A 27037-nucleotide genomic window follows, 5' to 3' on the forward strand; every position below is an offset into this window, starting at 1 on the left:
GAGCAATTATCACCCACCATTGCATATTTATGACCTTTCCACCCGCACCTTTGCCCATTTCAATGTCATTATAATATTATAAGTTATATTATAAGAGTACTTCGCTGGGGGTATGTTGGTCAAGTCTTAACCCACTGCAGTATTTGATTAAAACGTTTTAATCCAACATTCCATTATCATTAGTCATGTATTTTGATGCGTACCACACAGACTGCTGTATAATTCTATTGTCTTATGCAAGATATAGCATAGACCCGCCTACATGTATAACAAAAGTCTCAGGTGTTCAATAATTCATTTTATCTAGAACTTTTATCTAGAAACATCTTCACTAGGTTACTTAAAACAACTCCTGCAATCAGATGTGCAAAGGTCAGGCCTAAAAGGCCGTTTAATGTGATGGACAATCTTCTATATTGAAACATACTTGTTCTTACATGTACATTATCACGATTATTAAGAAATGAGGAGAACCTTAATTTACTTAATTGTAAATACATGACGACGTATATACGTAACGTTATCTGCATTCCAACATTTTGTTGTGGACTCTACTTAACCCAGTGGGTATGTGTGTACAATAAATGCATTCATTTATTATAACCAGGCTAATTTGTTACGCCGAATGACATTTAACATAATAATTCAGAAATTTGGTACAACATACCAGTTGCATAATTATGTATTTAGACACGGTCCTAGTTACACATAAAATATAGTGTGTATGTCAACTTTATGTAGTTGTAAATTGTAGAAAAATGTTATACAAAGCTAAAGGTATGCCATCTAAGAAGTCAGAAAAATAGGTTTAATTAGGTTAAACGTAGGTTTAATTAAAATTATTTTAATGACGAAAGTAATTGATGTTATTCTATAGCTCTTTTCCCTATATTTAATTATATGGAGTTGTAGGACTACCTGTTTACCTATATATTGAATAATATGCAACTGACAATTGTCTTTGCTATGATGCTGTGCAGTAAAGAAGTGCTTAGTCCCTCTAAAACATTTAATCTAATGGTAAAAAAGTCCACTTTGCATTGAAATATCCGGAAAACTGTATACAATGTGCTGAAAAACTGATGCGCATTCTAAAACTATAGTAATGCTGTGCATTTATGAGAGCATATAATTAAAATCAGTAAAACGTAAAATGGAATTCTTTATAGACCCATAGAGTATAATGCGTCCTGTTGAGCCACCTATACCTTGGATTCACTCTTAAGATTCTCCTCTCCTGGTAGGTACATCTTACGTTGTTTCATTTGCATTTGTGTTGGCAGTCTTCCATGGTCTCCTTCCAGCTCGGCTGTTTGTTATTGTAAAAAAAAGCAGAATATTTGTTACTTTCAGGATGGAAATACTGTTTGGAATTACGCTGGGTTGAAATAATGCGTTTTACAATGTAATTACAGATTCCTGTAAATTAGTGTAATATAATACATGTGCAAAGCGCTGAATTTGAAAAAAAGGCTGTATTCGTACATTTCCTATGTCTTAATCTAATGTGGCATTTACATAGTGACAAATAGACAGATTGCAAAGAGCAAATGTTCATTTTTAATGTTTAGACTGCTTCATTTTTTTTATTCTTTTAATTTGGCAATATCGTATATCACAAGATATTGCTGTCTTATACTTACAATTCGCAGACTTCTTTTCGTGCTCGGACGCCATCCTTGACTCATTTGACACTTTTGCTCTGTTGTTCAGATATCCTTTTCCCCAAAGGAACCCAATAAGTATTATTCATCATGTTTATAGAATTAAAATGTAAAACAGCAAATAAGAACGAACTAAGATATTACATGTGTTGTAAAACAGCAAAAAAAAAAGATCAAAATGTCAAAATTGACCTGCTATACATAGACAGAATATTTACGTTGGAGAAGTACAGCGAATGAAATCAGGAATATAAGACCCAGCGCCCCAGCTGTTCCGGCCGCAATAGAGATCATCTTTGAGTCTGAAATCGGAGATTTTGAATTTCAGGTCTTAAAATATTTCTTCCCTTTTTTGTTACACATTCAAATTCTTAATTAGTTTGCTTTTTACTTTGTAAAAGATAAATAGTGACTGCACAGAAGACATAATTATATTAAAGACAGCCATATTTTATTCTAAAGTCTTTGAACCGAAGATCCAACGATGTATTTTTAACAAATAATAAAAACGATCGTTATTGCCATTGATACTAACATTGTTGACAATACACATAATACACTTACCCATTCCTACCACTTGCGTTACTGGTTCTTCAGTGCTGACTGCCGTCTCCAACACTGGTAGGAAAACAACGTGTAACAATAAATATAATTTTAGATATTTTTTACATAAAATTGATGCATTTCAAATATAATAACATTTAAATGAATTTTATTATTGCAAACAAAACATAAAAACGGAGTTTTTGCTTACAACACAACTGAATCGCATGTCCTGCCCACCGCTTTTATATACTTTATTTATAGGTAATTCAACATACCTCACTGTGGATAAGTGTAATATGAGATATAAGTATAGAATATGATTTTTTCGAACTCTATCAAGACTTTTGTAGTACAGTATAAGGTGCATTGAAGTGCAAACTTCAATACAAAAAATGCCTAGCAGATACATAAGGACATAGTATCTATGACTGCCATTTTTAAGTGTTTGACTATATTTTAAACAAAGGTAGGATACGTGACTCATTAGTGTAGTAGTAGTAGTATTAGTGCCTTAATGAATGCACAAATACGTGCATTATAATCTCCAGCTAACAAAATGCCGGAATTACTTTGAGATCGTGCATCCGAATAGCTAAGAACGTACGGACACACTCAATTTCACCCTTATCAGCCTAATAAATCAAATCAAAAAGTCAATCCTTCTAACTGTAGCTGCATAATTTCGAACATGTCTACGTTTACGTATCTGTACGCACCTAAGCAATCTTCTTCGTCAAATGCTCCAAATCCTTCGGTGGTTAGGCCAGTTGGGCAGGTTATGCAGTTCACTTGCCCGGTCTCGTTTTGGTAGGTGCCCTTATCACACTTTATGCACTTCCCGTTGTTGAAACTGGTCCCAATAGGACAGGGTACTGTAAAATCAACATTAGAAACGTTTGGAATTTATATTTATTAATATTGCTTCAATTAATGGATATGCGTAGGGTATTTATCCTTGACTATTCATTTTAACATTTTATTTTTGTGTTTTGTTCTGTTTTTTTTTAACAAACTGGGCATGCGTGGCATTGTAAGTGATATTAATGCCCATATGCATTCAAAGACTATTTACACTGCACCAAGAAGCTAAAGCCAAGAGTAATACCGATGCCTGTGTTTCTGATATAGAATATAGGAGGTAAAGACTTGTCAACTAAAATTTCCCTCTTTGTCAGAGATATTACCACTTAAATTTCTCCAAAATGCTAAATTGTGTCACAATATTACAGTTTGAGCGAATGTATCAAACATAATATATGGTTATCTTTAGCAATTATGGAATTCCGTTAACATTATTATGGCTGGAAATGTTTGGCACTTTCAAAGTACATCGATTTTTTAAACATAAGCATTTTCAAAAAAAGATGTTTAAAAGAAGAAGTAATGAACCATTAACTGTTTTAGTCAAGTTAGTGTTATCAGAAAGTCCTCGATAAGAAACTTTCGTACCGCAATAAAACATAACCACAATCTCCCCAATGCTGCACTCAGTAACTCCGTACGTCTTTGTAGCGTTATTGTCTACAGGATACGCGTCATTGTGAATAAAGACAGTAAAGTCATCACTAAAAGTCATGTTTTCCAACTGTAGTGCGGCAAGTTCCAACTCTGTTATGGTGACAGCAAGGTTCCCTGTAAAAAGACAGATTTTTTTTTATTAAAACTGCAAAAATGTCAACCGAAGTACACTTTCACATAGGTATTAGAATACTTGAAACCCTGTACTTTATTGGGATATTCATTAGTTGCACAACTAATGTTCCTGGATTCCAACAACAACACAAAACAACAACATTACACAAACTTCACAAAAATTGTCAGTATGTTCTACCATGAAAAAACGTCTAGTATAAGTTTAAACTGAAGGTCCCAAAAAGTTTAAATTAAACTTACTCATTCTCTAACATTCGGTCATATTGGGCGAAAAGGAAACTTGGACACGGGACAAAAGCTAGGGTGCTTATTTTTTGACGAAATTGGATCTAAACAGAAAAATAATTACTTCCAATGTCTTGAATTGGAAATAAATGTTCGTTCAATCTTGTATAATGACTTCTACAGTAAATCAAAATAAACGTTTAAACTATACGCCAAATACATGTATGCACGCGTACTCGCACACACACACACACACACACACGCACACACATACATATATACACACACAAACACGCACATAAACACGCAAACACACGCACACACACACACATAAACACACACACACAAACACGCACGCACACACACACACACACACACACGCACGTGCGCGCGCGCGCGCACACACACACACACACAAATATTACACGGTCCTTTATGCGTATCTAGTTCTAATTCTAATGCAATTTGACATCTGACACTAGGATGCTTGAATGTACTACAATAAGATCTTACCTGCTGTGGATGAGTGGTTTTTGTCGGTGTTGTTTGTCTCATTCTCAGCAACAGAAATGCTTGAAAGCTCAACAGTAACCGTTACTTTGTCACTTTCAACAGTCTGGCCTGAGCAATGTTCAACATCAATTGCCCTGACGTAGCATGAGTTACGTTTAACGCACTCAATATCCTTCACCCTTGTCTGAATAGTTTTTTCAACTTCTAGTTTTGCTAATCGTGCACTCTCTTCTGTCTTGCAGGAAAGATTTGAATAGGTCATCTCATGTTTCACATCCAACGCCTTTGGTGGAGTTACCTCTGAAAAGCATACAAAATGAGCAAGTCAATAATGCAACATTATGTTTTTACAAAATTTCCATTTAGATTGACCTTATACACACAAAAGTATGCACGCAAACGTTGCAGTAAAATGTTACATTTTGTGAGGCAGTTGACCTACGTGACTTTAATCAGCTCTAGCTATTTATCTAATATTTTAGTTTAATATATTCGTGTTAACAATCGGCATAAACGCTTATAGAAAAAATTAACACCCATCTATCGCAATTTCCTCACTAGTGAAAAAGTTAACACGTACCCCTCTGTCTCAATTTTCTTACTTGTAAAACAATGAGCTACAGAAGGATGTTAACTATTTTTCAACTAGTAAGATACTTTAATTGTATTAATTTCTTACTAATGAAAATTAGTTAACCCATTTATTTACAACTAAGAGGTTCAACCCCACTAGCTCATTTTCTTACTTTTGTATGATAACCGTTGTTAAAAGTACATTGAAACCTGCACAGCCTTTTTTCCTTTCGTTTTTTTACCCTCCGTCACAGATTCTTACTTTATAATTGTGTTAAATAATCAAATCTATTTTATCACTAATCATTAAAAAAGATTTACCTGTGCATGGAGGATATCTTGCCATGGGATTTCTTGGTGTCTCATGGTTCCATTGGTGCAATGTTGACTGTCCACAGTGGTAGTGAAGGTTTGGCTGATCATAGAACTCGAACCCAGGTTTACAGGAGATGGTACAGTAAATCTCCTCACCAGTAGAGTTGCATGTTGCAAATCCGTTGACCGGGTCAGTAAGATTTTTGCAAACTGAGGGGCCATTCAGCAGTTTCATTCAGTATACGTACTTGGCATAACTTGTTTTTATTTATTTAAATAAATTATATAGAAAAAAAATCTAACGCTCCTCCTACATCGTGGTCCCTAAGTCATAATAATTTGCAGACCAAGAGGTCTATATGAGTTCCATTTATCATGACGGCCATTAGTTATGGCTTCACCACAAAGTGGTGAAGACATATTGTGTTCCCTCATGTTTCTTCTTCTTCTCCTCCTGCCATTTCTTTAAAGGGATTCAACTCAGCCGTTTTTCAGCCAAATGACCTGAAATTTGGCATGGACGTAGAGTGGGCCAATACCCCGACGAATTTTTTTTCATTTTTTTTTTGAAAAATTGTTTTATTTGGTTTTTTTGGCCATTTTCAGGCAGAAAATATACATTTTGAGATCTGGTTCCCAGGTACTAAAACCAAATGACCTGAAATTTGGTATGGGGATACCTTGGACATATGTCTACAAAAAGTCATTCAAGCTTTTGACATACACCACTTTAAAATTGGAAAAAATAAGGCTTTTTGGCTATTTTCGAAACAAAAATGTATATTTTGGGCTCCTGTGCCCTAATATTAAATCTGAATGACCTGAAATTCGGTATGGGGATACCTTGGACACATGTCAAAAGAATGCCATTCACGCTTTTGACATATACCACTTTAAAATTGTGTAAAATAGGGCTTTTTGGCTATTTTCGGACCAAAAATGTATATTTTTGGCTCCTGTGCCCTAATATTAAATCCGAATGATCTGAAATTTGGTATGGGGATACCTTGGACACATGTCCAAAGAATGTCATTCACGATTTTGACATATACCACTTTAAAGTTATGTAGAATAGAGCTTTTGGGCTATTTCCGGCATTGGAAGGTTCCATTGCTGCATTGGGGTGTAGACTATTGGCAGCCATCGTAGGATAGATCCATTTTCGGTATGGGGGATGTGGTGAAGCCATCTGCTGCATTTGCTCTCAAGCAAATGTCGGCCTTTCTAGTTGTATGTTAGATTACAGTGTCAAGAACTCAGTTGCAGGCATGAATGATTAATATGATGATAGATATTAAATTTAACTTGCAATTTGCTCTATTGTAGACCATCTATCTGTGCCTCGGTGTATATGCAAAAAAGCTATTGGGCTCACCTGGGCAATTCTGCGTATTACACGCGCCTATTTCAAAAGATGGCCCCGTGCAGTTGCTTCCCCCGTGCATAGGTCGAGGATTGATGCATTCCCTGGTCCTGCTGTGATTCCCTCCGCCACAAGAAGCACTGCAGCTGCTCCACTGACTCCATGGTGCCCAGTTGCCATCAACTGCAGTAAAAGGCATCTATTTGTGAGAATTTACGGACAATACAAATTTCAATTCAAGAATTTGCTGCCCAGTTGGCGTGGTAACCAACACTGTATATAGAGCATCATGTAAATACGGCTTTTTAAAACTGCCACAGCAAGTTTAGTAGCAACATATATCATAGTTTCCAACGAGAGTTCCACGACATAATACCTTAGCTAATAATAATAGGTACATAGATCTTAGAGCATGCCCTTAGTTCTATATTAGATTTGTACGATGTGCTGATACATGAATAAACTTTTTCTTTTATGCAAATTGTAAGGATACCTGACTCCACTTCACAAAAGTCCCCAACAAACCCCTCTGAGCACAGACATGTGTAGTTTCCTACACCATCCAGGCAGGTAGCGTTGTTCTGGCACACGTTGTCTTCACAGTCATCGATGTTGATTTCGCAGTTTTGCCCAATGAAACCAGTCTTGCAGATGCAACTGTAGTCTCTGAGTTGATCTACACACTGGTTGTCTCCACAAGGTGCTGATGCACACTCGTCGGTGTCTTTATGAGGGATATAAATTTTGTATTTAGAGACAAGATAACCGTCTAAAAGAAAGAAACATTGCGAGAGAGTGAGTAAGTTAGTCAGTGAGTGAATGAATGAATAAGTAAATGAGTGAGTAAATCAAGTTTATTATCATGTTAAGGTGGTAATGGTGACGGGGCCTAGCTTGTAACTAGACCATACACAGAATTTTTTGAAATATGGCAATTAACCATCGAGTACGAAATTTAAAACAGAGTCATTTGAATGTATGGCGATGTTAACATTTATCAGAAACAACTTTCCTACTTACCATCGCATAGACTAGGAATTTGGAGCGACACTTTCAGTTGTTTGGCTGTAGCAAGTTGAGACCAACTAAGTACGTCCCCAGCATTCTTGTTGACGCACGTTCGTGCCATGTCCAGAAGGTCCGACTCGTTTTTGGCATGACTCCAGATGTTCACGTTGCTGATGAAGCCAGCAAAGGATTCTGTTCCATTTGTGCCTAATATATAAAAATACCATTGCAGTGATTTTAGGTTAAAAATCAAAGAGGCAGCTGAAAATTGACAGCTGATAGAAGGTTTTGAGCTATCGTTCTAAAATGTTTTATTTTTCTCGATTTTTCTAATGCAAAATAAAAGTAATTTCCATTTTTATGTGTTGCTATTAGGATGACAGTACATGCATATGTACTGCTGCCGGTTCTGCGGCAGAGCCTGCCGGGCCAGAATCGGCTGTACCAGCCACGAGAGGCGCTGCCCAGCCAGAGAACGACTGATGCTGAAGATCGTCTGACAAGACGACAAGGGCCCAAGAAGACATGCACATAAATGATGTTTTTGGCTATACATACCTTTCTGTAGTTTTTCCTTTCTCTTAGGCGTTGAAATTGGCATCATTTGACAGCCCCTTATTTTACATCCCCTTTTTAGCCCTTGTAAATAAATGCCTTTTTATTTAAAGCGCTTGTAGCATTAGCCGCATTGACTTAAGCGTTTGCTAATTAAGATGGGAAAGGCAACATTATGTTACATTGGCTAACCTTCAGTAATGTGACAGCCTAGCCAAAGTGGTCCATGCTGGCTGATGCCCTCGTGCAGTAGTTGCTGAGAAAAACTGTCATTTGCAACAGCTTTCCCATCAACTGTGATCATGTATGTGCTGTTCGTGGCACTGTATACAACTCCAACATGGTGCCAGGTTTCATGGCGCCAGCTGACACCTGTCTGTATCTCTGTGGTCTCATTTTTTCTGAAAAAAAAAGAACATACATTTTCTTTCTCATTAGGTAGCCTTTTTGATAAATTATGCATGCAGGAGCAGCAATACCATACATAATATCTCAAGGACAATTAGTTTCGTTCTGGTTGTTACATGCTAGAGAAAATTGCAAGCCAGTAGGTTTATACCCTTCCCTGATAAGTAACGGTTAAGCCCGAAATGGAATATCGAGGTCAGGAAGGCATTCCAGAGAGGAGGGGGGAGTCTGTCTCAGGTTCCCGAGAGGTGGGACGTGGAAATAAAGCCTGGCAACTTGCAACCTGAGTCTCTTCTTCTTCATTTGGAAAAGAACACTCTAACATTGGCGTTGTCGGCAGGATTGGAGAAAAGGGATCTCAGGTGTATAGTGGAACGCCGGAGGAGGTTGTAACCAGCAAGAATCAGTGAACTTTGTGTGGATTGTGCAAAGTTGGAGGCTGAGGCTGGAGACCAGACGTCTAGCACGTGGGAGCCAGAGGAGAAGACTCACAGTAACCAGCAGAGATAAGTGGGCTTTGTGAGAATCTTGCAAAGTTGGAAGCTGAGGCGGGAGACCAGACAGAGGAGAAAGCAGCGGACTTGGTGTAGTGTGGATATACTGCAAGGTTCGCGGATAGGAGCTACAGGTGGCGACCGGAGGAGAGTCCAGCAAGAGGAGAGTCCAGGAGGGAATTCCGGAGAAGACGGGACGCTGTGGAGCCCAGCAGTGTTGTATGGACGCTTTCCGGAAATTGACGACTCGAGGAGGAGTGAGCAGCGGGACTGTCTTAAAGGATTCATGTACTGAACTGTAGGAACTATCATATAATTTAAGACAGTGGCAGAGAGAGAGCAGACTGAAGCAGACTGAAGGTACGGCAGGCGGAAATCGAGTACCATAAGGCCAAGAAAGAAGTTACAGGAGACGTCAAGGCAAAGACGCCGAGACTACCAAGCTTCACAGAAGGCGAGGGAATGGACGGATACCTCCTGAGATTCGAGAGGTTTGCGCGCGCTAACCACTGGGCGGAAGACACGTGGAGTATTTCGTTGTTCTGTTGACCTGTTGCGAGTTTATAGAACTTAGTAGAAGTCTGTATCTCCTAGAAGTGTATTTACTAGAAGTCTTGTGTTGTTTTGTGAGGTTTTACTCTGCTTAGGAATGTGCTGTTGATGGATTAGCCATATGCTGTTGACAGATAGCTTCCGCTAGGGCTAGTTCAGTATAGCATTTTGGGAGTGGGGTTCACTGGTCACATCTGGTCCCACTTTTATCAGAGACACTGAGTCTGGGAGGGATAGTGCATTGACTGCAGGGACCGTTCATTGACTGTGGCTAGGGGGTGGTGTACCTGTGTCAGCCATGGATAAGCTAATCGAACAAGGCAAGGAGATGGGCTTGGAGGGGGAAAACCTCCTGAAGTTTGTGATGGCCCAGCAAGCTATAGAAAGAGATGAACTGGCCAAGGAAAGAGAGGCTAAGAGGGAGAATGAGGCCAAGGAGAAAGAGGCTCAACGAAGACATGAGCTGGAGATGGAAGAGCTGAAGGTACGGCAGGCGGAAATCGAGTACCATAAGGCCAAGAAAGAAGTTACAGGAGACGTCAAGGCAAAGACGCCGAGACTACCAAGCTTCACAGAAGGCGAGGGAATGGACGGATACCTCCTGAGATTCGAGAGGTTTGCGCGCGCTAACCACTGGGCGGAAGACACGTGGGCGTCTCTACTGAGTGCCCTACTCACGGGGAAGGCACTGGATGTCTATAGCAGGCTATCTGATGACGATGCCCAAGATTACGATAAAGTGAAGGACGCCATCATCTCGAGAAATATGAGCTCACAGAAGACGGGTTCGGGAAAAGGTTCCGTTCTGAAGTTCCTCAGGAGGGGGAGGGGCCGGACCAGTACGTCGTACGTTTGGGCAGTTACCTTAACAGGTGGATCGAGCTGTCCAAAACTCCCAAGACGTATGAAGGAATCTGCGACCTGATTGTTCAGGAACAATTCCTCGATCTGTGCCCCTTAGAGCTGTCGATTCACCTACGAGAGAGGAAACCAAAGTCCTTGGAGGAGTTGGGGAAGATGAGTGACCAGTATCTGATGGCTCACGAGACGAGCCTGGCTGAAGGTGTCCGTCCACGCAACTCATCAAGCTCTGAGGGTGAGCCTGCCCGGAAGAGCGGTCAAGGTGGCTCCGGGGAGCCTGGGGGAGGCTTCCGTAAGACCTGTTACCACTGTCGTGAAACAGGGCACGTGAAAGCTGATTACCCTAGTTTGGGGAAAGGGTTCTCAAAGAAGAATGTGGTGGCACAGAGTATGTTCGCGCAGGGAGCGGACAAGCCCTGGGACGCGGATGGAAACTTGGCGGAAGACAGCAAGTACAGCAGCACTGGAGCTGTGAACGGCCAGCGAGTACAGGTGTGCAGGGACACTGGGAGCTCCAGAACCTTTGTCAACAAGACGTTGGTGCCGAGGAAGGCATACACAGAAGATGCCATTAAATTCAGACTGGCCAATGGGGCTGTTGACAGCGTTCCTACGGCCAGAGTTGAGCTGGAAGTAGATGGTAACGTGAGAGAGGTAGACGTAGGGGTGATGAACACACCCTATCCAGTGTTGCTAGGCAACGACTACAGGGCGGCCTGCGTCGGAAGTAGGGCAGGTCCGGTAACAACTCAGGAGATCCAGAGTGAGTTGGGGGAGGACAAGAGGTGCCTTGGGCGTGGTGAGAAGATGGAGTCAGCGGTACCACGATATCAGATTCCAGCGAGACGCCAGCAAGGTGGCCAAGTCGCATATCCTCCGAAGGCAAAGGTGAGGAGCGAGAGTATCATAAAACGGAGGATACAGAAGCTCATGGAGGAGGATCCGGTTTACCGTAGGGGTCGGCTGCATTGGTTGCGGAGGCAGCACCAACTAAAGAAGGCAGCAGGAAAACGCACCAAGCAGGAGTATGGTGTGAAATAAGTTTCAGAGCATGCCATGGCTGACCAGGTGAAGTACCGGAGTAGAAGTGTATTGTAACAGAGTAGTGTTTTAAGGTAGCTGATTCCCCTGTTAGTAGTATTAGTAGTAGTGAGCATGTTGTCAGATGACGAAACAATGTTTCACATGTTTATCATCTTGGGGGAGGTGTTACATGCTAGAGAAAATTGCAAACCGGTAGGTTTATACCCTTCCCTGATAAGTAACGGTTAAGCCCGAAATGGAATATCGAGGTCAGGAAGGCATTCCAGGGGGAAGGGGGAGTCTGTCTCAGGGTTCCAGAGAGGTGGGACGTGGAAATAAAGCCTGGCAACTTGCAACCTGAGTCTCTGCTTCTTCAATCGGAAAAGAACACTCTAACACTGGTGATGACCAATATGCCTAACTACAGTAAAATGGTAGTCATATACATACCTTCGTAGTCCAAGGCGTATATTTTGTGGTGATGACATGTAGAAGCAAGGGTATTGAGTAGTTTCGTTACGCCAATTTTCTCTGGAGGTGTCCAAACAATAGAAGTGAAACATCGACGCATTCGGGTGACAACTGTTATGAAACCAAACCCAAAATGAAACAGTAATGCCACTAGCATTTTTAAATTCCACATCGTCATAGATTACACAACCCGAGACTTTCGGGGATGGTCGGGGAAACTGGAGATCAAAATCTGAAAAAAAAGACATTGACAAAAGTTACAAGAAAGGACTCTTAAATAGCAGGTTTTTCATATACTTTCAAGACGAGTACACATTATCGAAAATCTGTAGCCATTATATCATACATTTGCCGCGAAGCATACGAAACTACTCAATAGGTTTTTCTCTGTTCACTGCCCATGCTTATATGTGTAAGTCTGCATTACCAGTTTTTCATTTGATCTAATTATTTCCGAGTTTAACAACTAAATTATCAGTTGCCGGAAATGCTGTATAAACGTACTTTCACAAGCTGAGACATCCGCTTCTCCTTCAAACAATGTCGTGGTAGCCGGTGGACAGGAAATGCACGACGTTTCTCCCATTGTGGGCTGATATTCCCCTCTGTTACAAGGAGAGCAGGGCTGCACGCCGTTAGATGAAAATGTGCCTGGCCTGCATTCACCTGCAAAAAATCGTTTTTTTTTCTCAACATTACTCATGTTTCTAGCTTTTTTTCTAGTTTTTTTTTCTACCATTTTAGAGTGTGCGTAAGCAAGTGAGATTTCTGTTATCCTTGAAACAATTTCTACAATATTGGCAACTCCGTTACTTCTATTAGGTCATGATGTAGACAAAGGCCTATGTCCATCTAAGCTGACTTTCTTTTTTCAAATATTGTGAAATTAATCTTCAAGGATATTTCACAATAGCCAGAGGACTGTCCATTAGCTACCTAGATCTGTTGACAGCCGAAAAGTTAAATGCTATTAACAACACCTAGTTTTTGCCTACGCAAAATGCAATTGACAGTGGGTTTATTGCCCTGCTTTAAACTACAAGAACCCTAATCATTTTTTCAATGGTTTATCCTTAGTCAGCATCTTTTAGTATTCAGCATTATCAGTGGTTCAGGTTGGCGCATGAACTACCACAGAAATTTGTGCGGGTAAGTTGTCGGAGATGCAACATATAAATCGCTTGCAAAAGCTTTAGCACCTATATTATTAACATTGCTGTTAAAATTATATTAGACAACAAGGAGGGGGAACAACACCAATTTTCAAAAGAAATGCTTCTCCCTGTTTCAGTGTCAGCAGATATTAATGCTCACTATTCTGGCCAACAGAAACCGCCTGGTATTCGTATGATCTGCTTTGAGTTTATGTTAGCTTGAATCTAAGATAGAAATATACAAGTCTACGAAACTTACGTCTGCAAACAGTTTCGTTGTTTGCTCCCTCTGCCACAGTGGTGTATCCGTGTGGGCATCTCTTGCAATCGAACTGTGAGTCTTCATCTTGAAAGGTTCCGATCGGACACTCTTGGCAGTTTTTGGTCATGCTATTGTAGAAAGTCCCGGCAGAGCAACCAACTGCAGTGAATAGAAGCCATTTCTAACCGATAGTATTTCAACACTACAAAAAACATGACACAGATTTGCAACAAGAAAGTAAACATCTATTTTTTTTTTTTAGAATTTATGGCCGTCTTACCGGAAAAATATTGCAACAATTTAAACTTGAGAATAATTATAAATGTAAATAAAAGAGGATATTTACTGCATGAAAATGTGTCGTAACGAGGCTCCATTCCGTCAGGGCACTGGAATTCACTTAGCCCACTTTTGAAGGATTGCTGATTTAACACCAACTCTACCCCTGTAACATTCTTCATTGTCAAATTTCCAGACAAGACCTGCCTGCTTGTTTCATCTGCCAGGGAATACAACACCTGTTCACTTTCGTATACGGAAATTTCATCAGAAATAGGAAGTGCAAAGTCGAACTGAATTGTCAGTACAGATGTCTCAGATGAGTTTGTTTGTGTATCATCACGTTTTCGTCGTGAAGTGCTGCCACAGATAACGTTTACATTTTCTACTGTGCAGCTTAGATGGGCACAGATCGAACCAAAACCTGAATCTTGAAATATCTGGACAAAATTTTCGCTGATTTGTTCTTGTGTGTCAGAGCTTCCGCAGTCCCCTGCAAAGTACTGCAGTTCGGAGGGTAGTCGCATAGAAGATGGACGTCTTCTTTCTAAAAACAACAAGCATTCATTTATGGTCTTATGGTGGATTACCCGTTAATTTTCTTTATACAAACACAAGGACTTCCATGCCTTTTGAATAACGTTGGGTAATAAAAAATCGATATGTTTAATATGAATCAAAATTACAGAAATACAAATGTATGGAAAAACTTCTTCAAACACTCTAATGGATAGCAACATTTGCAAACCGCAATCAATGTGTGAAACAAAAACATTTTCTCCTGACCAGAGCAGTGTGGTGGGTCCGGGTAGTCCCAGTTTCCTGAAGATCCGCAAACCCAGAGAGAGTTTCTGATTCGCAGGCCCGGAGGAATGTCGTATCGAGTATTGCAGAGCATCGTGCAATATTTCCCGTAAAGCCATGCGTCGCAGGCAAGAGCTCCATTTTGTGGTACCCTTAGAGATCGACATGGATGTCCTGTAAAAATAAAATCAGGTAAGGTGCTCACGTTTTTTTATAAATATTGAAATGTGTTAATAGAAAGTGTGGGAAAGGAAAGTCAGGTATGAATTGCAAATCGTCCCAATAGTGTAAACATTCAATAATTTAGATTGGTTTTCGTTTACCCGTGATTCATTCCGGATTAATTATGAGAAAGGGGACAGATTTTTTTTTTAATTTTGGGACAAAATGCAACAGACAGGCAGATTGGTTATGTATACCAAGGAGCTAAAATGTGATTCTTAAGTTCCTTTTTTATACATGAATGGAATGAAGAGTCTAGTATCACTAACCTGAACTTTCAGACCCCTAGCTTTTGAAGTTGTGAGGGACATACACTACTAATATAATTCAGGAACACTTACCTTCACATTTAGGTTGGCTGTCCTCCAACTGATCCAGATCCCAATCCCAGTAGCCAACTGGAGGGTCCCCTGTCTTGCCACAATACGAGAAGTTCGTACCGATGAGCCGGGCCCCATCCTCACACGAGAACTCGCAACGTGAACCGTACGAATTGCCGCCAGGACATGACACAAGTTGGTACGGCTTCTTTTTAACTTCCGGACATGTGATTTCTAAAAAGTATTCATAAAAAAAAATTCTAAACCTTGTTCAGTTAAGTTGGTGAGCATTCTAATATTCGTGTCATTAAAACGTTAGCATGCATTTTTGAAGTGCATTTGCAATTAGGTGCATTTTGGGAAAGAAACTACCAAACAGACAGTAAGAACTCTAGAACTTACCTAATCAGAAACTAGAGCAAAAAGCAAAAATTATATCCCAGAAGAAGACGACCTTAAATAAAATTCTCTACATGCAAATGGCTTTGTGATATTTATATTTACCAAGACACGAGCAGAAGCAGTGATCGATTTCTTGATATCATCGTTATAGTCATAAGAGACGGACGGATGAAGACATACCACATAATCTAATTCGCAAACATATGGAAACCATGATAATCACCTCTGACCGACACTGTGAATTCACAAGGAATGGCTGCATTGCCCGCTGTGTCCGTTGCTGTGTATACAATTCTATGAGTTCCGACAGGAAACGATGACCCAGGTGGTTTTCCCTCTGATAGGTCTGCTGTGAGGCCGGGGTCTGCATTATCACTTACTGATGGCTCTACCCAAATTACAGTTACCTCTTTATCATTCATATCTAGATACTCAATAAGAAGAGGTCCTGGACAGTCCACAATTCTTGGCCTAATGATGTCTGTAATATAGAAAAAGAAAAACTAAAAATGAACATTTATTAACTTCGGAATTGATGATTTAAGGCTAACTGGGATTAAACAGTGAGCCAACAATATATACATAAATTGTTTACGGTACTTTACTTTTATTAGGCTGTAAGAGAAGAGAAAAAAATAATGCAAATATTACGAGTTTCTTAAATGCCTTGATTTTCTTTTTAGTCTATTGATTGTCTTCTGAAAGTAACTTGTAAACATAACATTCCGATTTAACTTATGTTCTTGATGACTTAAGAGGAAAATTACATTGACAAAATCAGGAATATATAGACCATCAGTTGCTATGCAGTTCTTTTTTGGCTATAATGCATATATTTGGAACATTTCTAACCACGGTGGTAAAATCTGGGCTGCAAAGTTCCCACATGTCATAGAACCCGAACTGTGTTCGATCGTGTTCGATCTGGGGAATTCGAATCGAACCCGCGTTCTATTTCGGGGTCACCTGCGGTCATTTACTATTAAGCGGCAAAACAAGCCTTTCTACCTCCGTGCATTGCAACAGATAAAAAACAACACTTTTCTATAGATACAAACAGTTTCCTGGACAGCACATGTCCGCTATTATTTTTGGTGGACATGTAACATGTAGCGAAGCTACTGTCGTATCCTTGAGTGACCTTGAATACTGTAATAATTCTTTACGCCAGTATGAATAACACAATGCACACTTTCTGGCGATATGACATGTCTCCAAAACTCGTTCAAACCTGGAAACATGGAGAGTCAAACATACCCCATTTACGGCTCAAAATGACTGTAACGGTTGTCCCAAAAATCGTGTTTTAGGGATTTTTGAAAAATGGCCTCAATTCTGAATTATGGGTAATTTAGTGAGAAAAATGTCAAAAAATGCCATTTTTTCACCAATATGTCGACAAAAGCTAGACTTAAAATCAGAAATTAAAAAATCCCTAAAACACGATTTTTTGTCTTATTCCTAGTCTGCGAAAAATATAAAAATCGGGGATCTGGGGTAATATACGTACCCAGGTTTGAACGATGTTTGCCTAAAAACGTGACATGACTTGTGCTCGGAAACCCGAAAATAATCGTCTTTCTGAGCGAAATTTTTAAAAATCATTGATTTAACATAAAAAGCTAACATTTGAAGGATGTTAAGACGATACTTTCATTTTGATTTGACGAAATCTACCCCTAAATATTAGTTGTGTATTTTCAAATATTTTACGGGTAGTCCAAAACAGGCCAAAATAGCGTCTTGTAACCAGATACCTTTTCGAACGCGCATAGCAATGGGAAAGAATGCCGTAGTGACAGACCGCCGTGAACATTGGAACTTGTTTTCCGTACCTTTGCATTGTGCCTCTCTGCCAGTCCATTCTGCAGCGGCTGTGCAAACTCGTACTCGGTTCATCCCACTTGGTATGTCAAAACCTTCGTCGCAGCTGTAGGTGCACTCACTGAGGAAGTTGTAATCGTCGGTACAGGAAACACGTCCCCGGTATGGCGGCGGTAATGGATCACACCGTACGGCTAGAAAGAAATACCGCAGGGTATTCGACATGAAATCAGAGACATAAAACATTAAAAACGCCGTTAAGCTAAGGTAATTTTTGCTTGTCAACTTTGGGTTTTTAACCAGTATTAAAAGTATTAAAATGCTCGTAGATAAAATATACGAAATTATCGTACAGTCACACACATATCTTACAACGGGTGACGATATATGATTCTGATTTATACAGACAGCCAGGTATAGACAATTGATATCCATACGACGGGTATTGTTTCCTTTAAACAAAATCAACCGTTACACATCGACTTCTTTTAATCTGTAACGGCTTAATATAAATTTACATGGTGTCACTTGATTGTAGCCTGAATACTGCTTTGATCTACAAAAGTGCACAAAACATTGTTATTGTATATAAAACTAAAATATCTAAAATGCACTCACGTATGCAACTTATATCTTTGCCGTCCCATTGTCCAATATCAGTGGTTCGAGGATTACAGAAGACTCCAGCGGGCAGTTCACGTCCCGCTGTGCAGGTCTTCATTATCCGTGGTGAACCGTCACTCAAAACCTATCCCCATTTGCATGTCGCAGCAAGCGTAGTTCCGAGTAGCATATCATTTGTGTTGGGGTAGAATGTTACTGACATATTTCCTTGCTTCACCTGATCCCATATTTCGGACGGATGAGGGCATTTTGTCACTGTCAAATATCAACAAAAATCAATAAGCAATTCGTCATGAGCATTTTATTGATATTTTTATGTGTAGGAATATGTTGCCCACTCTGAACATTTATCACGCATGCTATTTAAAAAAAATGAGAAGAAGCCACATTAAGATATTACAATCATGCAATTTGAAGTATGTTTTTTAGGGGAAAATTTGAATATGAGACAAATTTGTATTAAAATTGACATTGTTAAAAGCGGTTTCTTTTAATCGTAACAAAGCCATACGACCATTAAATAAAAACAGTAACACATAAAGTTCTAATGACAGCCCTAAGCTATTACTTACCACACACATTGATGTTGAAGGTACAAGGGGGGGTGGCGGCGTTACCGGAGGCGTCGCTCGCCGTATATGTAACAGTGTACACATCTGCCGTAAGAAAATCTCCCGGCTTGGGTGAATCGGGAATCCGCTTTGTGCTGTGTACACAAAAAATCGTTGCACACAACTTTCCGTACATATTAAAGTTGCTTTCCGGACTTTAGAAGTACTCAAATGTCTTACAAACAAGCGGAATTCCAACATCTTTTACTCTCGCCGAATAATGTTTGCCCCTTTGTCCTACTGATCTTTTGTCAATGTTTATACTAATAAGGCCCCCGTTTTCATTAGTTAATTCAATTGACTGTGCATATGATGATTCTCCCGGCGACCACTACCAATCGGGTACCCAAATGTTTAACTTTTCTTAACTATATAGAATCGTAGAGCCCGCCACCCCTAGAGGTAAGTAGACTAGTTCTGTGACCACTTCTTAGAAACAAGTTTTAACAATATCAGTCTAGAACGTGCTCTTTCACAAAATACACTGTACTTCAAAGCACACCTCTAATCTCCTCTCTTTATTGTCATACCTTTGCTTGGGGACTGGGCAAGGAATGGCTCCTTACAATAGCATTGTCTTACCTGTTTTGCAAATGAGGTTCAGATGTGCATGTTAGTTTTAATGATGTTGAACGTACATTAACCCTACCTGGACCGAGCTTTTTTGGGCATGTTGGACCAGGGGGCTCATTTGACCCCCCCCCCCTCAGATCTCGCGAACGGTATGTCGTAGGACCACCAAATTTTGGTGGTGTACTAGTAAAAATGTATCATATCTATAATTTTTTATGTTGTCATGACGTAATGTGACGTCATTATGACGTCATTTACGTGATTTTATTGGCCAAAACTGTCTAGATTGGTTTTTTCCCTGAAAACTAAATTGCATACAACGTAACTTTACCAAAAGTGTTAATGACAGAATATTAGGGTGTGCTAAGTCTTATGTTGCCCATAGCAACCCCGGTGACTTCATAAAAAGACGTCATGCATATTTAAGATATCCGCCATCTTGGATCATCAATCTTGAATTTTCAAAAATATTTTTTTTTTTCATAATAAAGTCTAAAATACATTGTGATCATACAAAAGTCCTTCATATAAACCATTTTTGTGAAAAGAAATGTAGGTATTTATGAAATTTTAATGAAAATAACCTGTATATACCTGTTCTAATGATATGCTCCGCCATCTTGGATTTTGACCAATGACGTCATCAAATTAGCATAAATTATGTATATTTAATAATAAAATGTACATAAAATTATATGGGATGTTATTAATATTAGAAACCATGAGTAACTTGACATAAAACCCATAAAATTCTATTGTTGAAACAAAAATTAATAAATTTAGAAAAAAAATGCCTGCCAGAAACACGTTGCTATGGCAACACAAAAAATTATTATCTTATTGCAATGATATACAATTGTTGCCAACAATATTCTAGGAAAAGTCACTACGTTTGGCCGTTCTAGCGCTAGCCGTTCAGACGCTACCTGACATCAAAGTTGGCGCGGGCACTGGCGCGATATAAAAAAATTAAAAAAATGGGGAAACTGAGTTTTTTGCACTGTATTGAGGGACAACTTTGTGGGTGACAATTACCTAAATATTTCAGAAAAAAATCTTTAGAAACAAAAAAAATATATTACAGAATATATAGTGCGCGGACCCCAGGTGTACTGTTTAGGATTGATAAGAAAATGTTGTAATTCAGCAATTGTAACTGCCTGGAATTTCATACTTAAGGTATTTGTAAGCTAAGTGAAGGTGAACATCATTAAACACAACTAATTCAAAAAATGACCTTATCTGCATATCTGCAATTATGAGCACATGCTAGAATGGCATAATTTGTTAAGATAATAGTCTTTTGTTGGAGAATATGATCAGCTGATATACTTCCTGCAAGTAGGGATCCTATTTGCATAATCAAGGGGAATAATCTATAATCTGTCCGTCATAAAGATTAACATCATTTGGCGAAGGTATGAGGTCGTGTATAGTTTATTTTGTTACAGTCACAGGAATTCTAAGTTTTACATTTTGTGTTTCCTGTGGATAGCTCTTGTAAAGAAGCCAGGTTTTGATTCCAGGTCAAGATTCCTCCGTAGCTTTTTTTAACAGCGTCAGTTTATTAAAGAGGTAAAAAAGAACCTAGTAACTCAATAACTGCATGAAGAATCGTTATGATCTGTGGTACTTTTTACCTTTTTTGATAGTTGTCCCAAATGCAATTGCAGTATTTTCTGTCGAACCAGATGTTGTACTATAAGCTGTTTCCTTATTTCAGCCAAAATTCACACAAATAGTGTCATAATGACGTTAAAGACGCAATGATGAGCTCAGAACCTTTGTCATGACTAACCTCTAAAAATATCACATACGTACGGAATGTTAAAATCTCGGTCTTGGGCATCATATGCTAAAGGCTCGTCCCAGGATACTTCAGCCGTCTTCTCCAGGGGTAGAGCATAAACAGATATGTCCATAGGGCACGAAAACTTTGGCGGGGTTGTATCTAAAATATATGTTTAAAATAATTGAATAAAAGCATAGTGCTTTGTCTTAGTAAACTTTGCTAAACGCCATTCTTTGTATGTAACATAAACGTGGGTTCCTAAAATCAATAATGTGACGAACATTTAGAAATATGAATATTGATTTATCATTAAAATCATTTCTAAAATTCTTACCAGGTGGTTGGAATTTAATATTATCTCTTATCGATAATGGAGTTGTTTAATGCATTCTCAAACGTTTTGAGTAATAATCAGAGGTACGAAACATGCTTGAATCTTTAAGCTATGAAATTAAACGGATGCTTACTTTTAATATCGTAAATATGCAGGGGGATGCCAGTTTTACTGGTATAAAAGATTTATCGTAAGAGACCGCAAAGTTATTGGCTAAATAGTGACACCATAAGACGTGGTGGCAAAATGAAAAAAAAAAACGTGAAAATATGGATACGAAGGCAAGTGAACATACATTTTGACAATTGCATAGCAGACACGGCTACATATGTTTTCAACGCGATTAAAACTGTACAAACCTGGTGGGTCGCGAACTGGGCAGAAGATAATGCACTTAATAAGACTAAATAGTCCTCCAACTAGCAGGCCTATGCCGAGTTCTAAGAAAAACCTTTGCGTTCTTTCACCTGAAAAAGAAATACCAGAGAAATACATCAAATATATCCAATTTTTTGTGTTATCGTAACCATCATTACACACTTGGATGATAAGAAAAGCCTACAGAGATACGGACAATGAGGAATAATAATTATTTATGTTATATCATTAGTTATATCGTACAGCAACGTCTGTTAAACCACAGGCTATATAAGTATCGCGGTTTTGCGATTAATTGTCTATCATACTTCATGGATACACCACACAATTGGGCACTAAGCCTACACATGAAGCAGGCTGATATCTCGTTTCGGCATCTATTGTCGCATATCACGTCACTTGGAAGGTACTTTCATCTGCATGTTTCCGAGTAAGTATCGATTGATTGAGTTCATTCTCCCTCGATTTCATGATAACTACTATAGTTGTTCCACTACTCTCAAAGAAGAAAATTTAAACAGCACTCAAAACCCGTAATGTATTATTAAAAGAACTTCAGCAGAACGTCTTATATAATGTCGTAAAGATGCATTGTTGACCAAATATTTAAAAGACGTCAAAATCTGGGTTTAGTGCAGGCGCAATACGTTCTGCCGCTGTGATTGTTTAAGCCACCTTGCAGCCTGTTCTAGAACTACCGCGTACCGCGCAGAACTGCAATTAAACTAATTCATTACTTCCCTTCATTGATGACAAGATATTGGGTCGCATCCCTGCAGAACCATAAGACATTTTTCTGACTTTCCACATCTAGGACTGCCACGTTATCCTGGAGTAGGATCAGTGAAGCAGGCTTGTTTATCTCCACTTTCTGCAAGACCAAAAAAAAAATATGATTGAAGTATTACCACTTAAACCACTGTATGGGTTCAAAACTGGCCCCAGGCGTAAATAAATATGTGCGATTATGGTCAGCCTTGTTTAAGGAATGGGCCCTTCTACTGCAGCTTCCGGGGCTTGAAGTAGGAAACACGTGATTGCAGCAAAGGGCCGTACGTGTCAGATAAGGTGTGTAACCCCCCGTCTCTGTTCAGTGTTAGACGGTTGGCCAGAATGCACACCGCCTCCTTTACTCCTCTCGCGAAGAAATCCAGAATTTTCACTTTTTCCAGCGAGACGGGGTGTCCTGTTTCACCGATGTCTGTTTCTTTACACTGTCCCTTGTTTGTTACACCTTGGCAAGAGATGTGGTAAACCACTCCACATGTATATTCCTTGGGTGTTTTGTCCTTTGGAGCGACTAGAATTTGTCTTAGAGTCCGCGTCGATGGAAAGCAAGTCTCGATGTCATATTTACCGAAATTTTTACTACTTCAGAAGTCCCCTTTATGTATGGTAATACTACAAGACCCTTGTTGGATTTTGAGGAAGTCGTCTTATTATTCTGTACAGATTTGACTGATTTTAGTGCTGTTGCTTTGTCAAAAGCCCAATCAGGGTATGTACTATACCCTAATCAGGGTAAACCCTGCAGTGGTTTACCACATCTCTTGCCAACGTGTAATAAAGAAGAACTTTATTGCACGACAATTGTATAGGGTACATTGTATGGCAAAAAGGTAACAATAAGTAGCATAGTAAAATAGATAGGTACAGAAGAAAACTTATCAACTTACATATATAGAAAAGAAATCATCAAAAGTTATCTTAGGCTTTACAATCAGGCGGATTTTTATGGGTACATGTGACAGCAAATCAGTATTCTTTCTAATGACAAAACAGTCCTTTATGTATGTAGCCTATTTTTGCATTGTGTGGGCTGTTGCATTTAAATATATAATCAAATCTATCTGTAGCAACAAGTCTATTAAAAATCTGTCGTATTTGAAGTGAGAAATTTAAATAGCTTATCACGTAGGACATCATATCTAGAGCATTCCATGATAAAATGAAATTCATCTTCAATTTTCTGTGGGCAAAATGGGCAAAATCTTTGGTCAGGGGCTACATTGTAAAACTAGTATCTTCCTGTTTCTATATTCAATTTGTGATTGCTGATTCTTAGCTGTGTTATAGCTTTACGGATTTCAAAATTTTCTATGTCTTAAAGGTATTTTTCTTCTTCTTCTTTCTTCTTCTTATTTTTTTTATTTATCAAGATATGCTAGTTTTGAATTATTTCTAATGTTTAAATCAAATTAGGCCTGTTCAAATCATTATATCGTCGTCGTCACGCTGCAAAGATTGAATTACACAGCCCTGAAACACAGCCATCTGTGGCCTGGCTATCGCGTTCCTGTCTTGGGATGGCGGATAAACCCCGGCAGTGTGAGTTTTGTCACAGTGTGTTAGCACGTGTCTGAACAAAATACCTCTCAAAATCTCAAAACCTCTCAAAATACAATAAAGGAATTATGTTTCACGTTATGTTGTGTCATTTTGAAATTGTGCTGTCTTAAGAATATTGATGAATGTTTTTCTACAAAGAGCAGAGACACGTGTTAAAAGTGATAACGTTTTATTCTGAAGAACAAAATGTTACCTGGGGTGCCTAACCATTCATATAAACGTTATGAAATAGTATTTTAAAGAAGCAATATCGTTGTCTAGTATGAAATATAAGAATTGTATGGAATTAATATAATCGTGTAGTTGGAAACATATAGAAATTGTATGGAAAGTAAGTGAATATTTTTGAGATACACTAAGATTTCTTTGTCTGTTTGTTAGCAGTGAAGTAAATTTTGTGTATATTAATTATAAAATTTTATGAATACCTGGGTTCCTTTGTATTAGAGAGCCCATGTGTATATGTATTGGTTCAATGGTAACAAAATTCAACACTTAACAGTGTGTTGGTGTCTTATGTGAGTGACCTAAGCTATAGTTATAAAACTGTTGCCTCTTTTTCAGGCATTCCTGGATTGATCTTTTTTTGGGGGGGGGGATTTTCTGATCAAATGTAGATCCCATGCAATAGAAGCTCCAGCCGATAACCCTACATAGGTCTCCCTGTGGAGTGTTTGCTTTGATTTTCGTATACTCAGTAGTTATGTTTTCTTGAGTGATTTGTGGCAGATCCTGGTATGACCTAGTACAAAATGCAGTCTGCAGAATGGCAAGATAGTGTTTGTGTGCAAAATGCACAGTGCTTAGTGGCAGATAGAGCACAAACGGAAGAGACTGGTAGAGTGCAATAGCACAGTGCACAGCGGCAGTGGTTATTATTTGTTATGAGTGCAAAAGCACAGTCTGTACGGCAGCAGTAGGTAAATTTGTTATCAGTGCAATAGCACAGTGCACGGCGGCAGTGGTTATTATTTGTTATGAGTGCAATAGCACAGTGCACGGCGGCAGTGATTGTATTGGTAATGAGTACACGGCTCTGGTTATGCAGCAAAGGGTAATCCAGGACAGACCTGAAAGAGAGGTAAAATAATTTATTGTGTCAGCATAACATCCAATTGAGCATATGAATATTGAATACTCCTTGCTATAAGCACATGGGGAGTCTTTTCTCATATAGAAGTTTGAGTTTCATGGACGTCATTGGTGGAAAAATTCTAATTATGCTCATGCGAATATTTGGAAAATTTGCAAGTGAATTGGATTATTGTGCACGGAATCATTCCTTCAATATGGCGGCAAATGAAAACCCTGTTAACCGCCGAAATGAGTCCTTAGCATGGTTCACAGAATTTATCATAGCGCAGTCAGAATCGGGAAAGCCAGGCTAACATATATGTCGTTGTAATCCTTACAAGGCAGGGAACCTTGGGAAGTTCACTTGAAGATCAAAATGGTACACAAAAACGAGCTTTGTAGCGTCAAATTTGACCTTTATTCGCTAGCTAAGAACTCATTTTGGCGTAGGTTTTCGAACTGTATGGGGGTTTCCGTGATACCGCTAATCCCATCTACTTCCGGGTCACGGCTTACGAGGTTCGGTTACTAGTATATTACACGCCGAAGAGCGAAGGAAACGTTGCGGAGTGAAATTTAATGAAAAAAAGCTCTTAAAAAGTCGCGCCTATAAGGTTTCGCAACTTCTTCCCAAAAATCCAATTACGCTTTGGCGAGTATATTAGGGTCTGCCGTCCGTGTCTATCATATAAATGATACATGTAAACGTCGGGTCGTCCTCGGAGTGCTTTTTGTATCATTTCAATGATACGTGTAACTACCTAGGTTTTCCAAATTCGTACTGACTTCCAATATAGTAACCCCACTATCATATCTACGCATGTGTGAGACGGGTACACTGTACCAGCAATCATTTAAATAGCTAATAGAAGAGTTACCACTTGGCTCTTAAAAAGCTGCGCCAATAAGGTTTCGCAACATCTTCCCAAAAATCCAATTACGCTTTGGCGAGAATATTAGGGTCTGCCCTCCGTGTCTATCATATACATTTAAATGATACACGTAAACGTCGGGTCGTCCTCGGAGTGCTTTTTGTATCATTTCAATGATACGTGTAACTACCTAGGTTTTCCAAAGTCGGACTGACTTCCAATATAGTAACCCCACTATCATATCTACGCATGTGTGAGACGATAAAAAAATCCCTTCACCCTTTGGCGAGTACTCTTTCTCGCAAAGGCGATTATGGTCTGCCCTCCGTGTCTATCATATAAATGATACACGCAAACGTCGAGTCGTCTTCGAAGTACCTTATGTATCATTTCAATGATACGTGTAACTACCTAGGTTTTCCAAATTGTATCATTACAATGAAACACCCGGAAGTCATGTCAGTCCAACTTTTGAAAAAGCCTAAATAGGTGCCAGAATACCTGAAGTTTACCTTTTCACCTTGAAGACCATGTGACTTACCTAAATCGATGCAAAAATACTACATGGAGACAGTGAACCTTAAAGGCACAGCTTTGTAAAAGCCAATTCTTCTTCAAAGTGGTAACTCTTCTATTGGCTATCAAATGATTGCTGGTACAGTGTACCCGTCCCACACATGCGTAGATATGAAAGTGGGGTTACTATATTGGAAATCAGTACGAATTTGGAGAACCTAGGTAGTTACACGTATCATTGAAATGATACATAAGGTACTTCGAAGACGACCCGACTTTTGCGTGTATCATTTATATGATAGACGCGGAGGGCAGACCATAATCGCCTTTGCGAGAAAGAGTACTCACCAAAGGGTGAAGGGATTTTTTGGAAGAAGTTGTGAAACCGTAACGGCTTTGCAAAGGTCACCTTTCTAGTTGATG

The 27037-nt window shown here is 39.1% G+C and overlaps 1 protein-coding gene across 2 annotated transcripts in view; it reads right to left on the reverse strand.

Annotated features, from left to right (window-relative positions):
• Positions 1-887: 887 nt before the first annotated feature.
• LOC109464170 (sushi, von Willebrand factor type A, EGF and pentraxin domain-containing protein 1-like) overlaps positions 888-27037 on the reverse strand; it is a 42237-nt gene continuing 16087 nt past the window's right edge. Inside the window, exons 3-26 of one of the 2 annotated variants that reach the window (XM_019761104.1) lie at positions 21785-22674; positions 21121-21250; positions 18688-18821; positions 18110-18370; positions 17503-17685; positions 15891-16148; positions 15287-15499; positions 14706-14897; positions 13987-14466; positions 13638-13799; positions 12729-12890; positions 12204-12456; positions 8608-8816; positions 7873-8067; positions 7346-7576; positions 6865-7035; positions 5496-5699; positions 4602-4901; positions 3660-3842; positions 2927-3082; positions 2229-2282; positions 1883-1966; positions 1644-1718; positions 888-1309 (exon numbers count right to left, since the gene is read on the reverse strand). In XM_019761104.1, the coding sequence (XP_019616663.1) occupies positions 1203-1309; positions 1644-1718; positions 1883-1966; positions 2229-2282; positions 2927-3082; positions 3660-3842; positions 4602-4901; positions 5496-5699; positions 6865-7035; positions 7346-7576; positions 7873-8067; positions 8608-8816; positions 12204-12456; positions 12729-12890; positions 13638-13799; positions 13987-14466; positions 14706-14897; positions 15287-15499; positions 15891-16148; positions 17503-17685; positions 18110-18212 (3975 nt within the window). In that variant the 5' untranslated portion in view covers positions 18213-18370; positions 18688-18821; positions 21121-21250; positions 21785-22674 and the 3' untranslated portion in view covers positions 888-1202. The remainder of the gene's footprint in view (positions 1310-1643; positions 1719-1882; positions 1967-2228; positions 2283-2926; positions 3083-3659; positions 3843-4601; positions 4902-5495; positions 5700-6864; positions 7036-7345; positions 7577-7872; positions 8068-8607; positions 8817-12203; positions 12457-12728; positions 12891-13637; positions 13800-13986; positions 14467-14705; positions 14898-15286; positions 15500-15890; positions 16149-17502; positions 17686-18109; positions 18371-18687; positions 18822-21120; positions 21251-21784; positions 22675-27037) is intronic. The other variant, XM_019761105.1, reaches the window with a different exon arrangement.

This window comes from Branchiostoma belcheri, unplaced genomic scaffold (genome assembly GCF_001625305.1).
Source record: "Branchiostoma belcheri isolate BF01 breed outbred unplaced genomic scaffold, Haploidv18h27 scaffold133, whole genome shotgun sequence".
NCBI classification, from domain to species: Eukaryota; Metazoa; Chordata; class Leptocardii; order Amphioxiformes; family Branchiostomatidae; genus Branchiostoma; species Branchiostoma belcheri.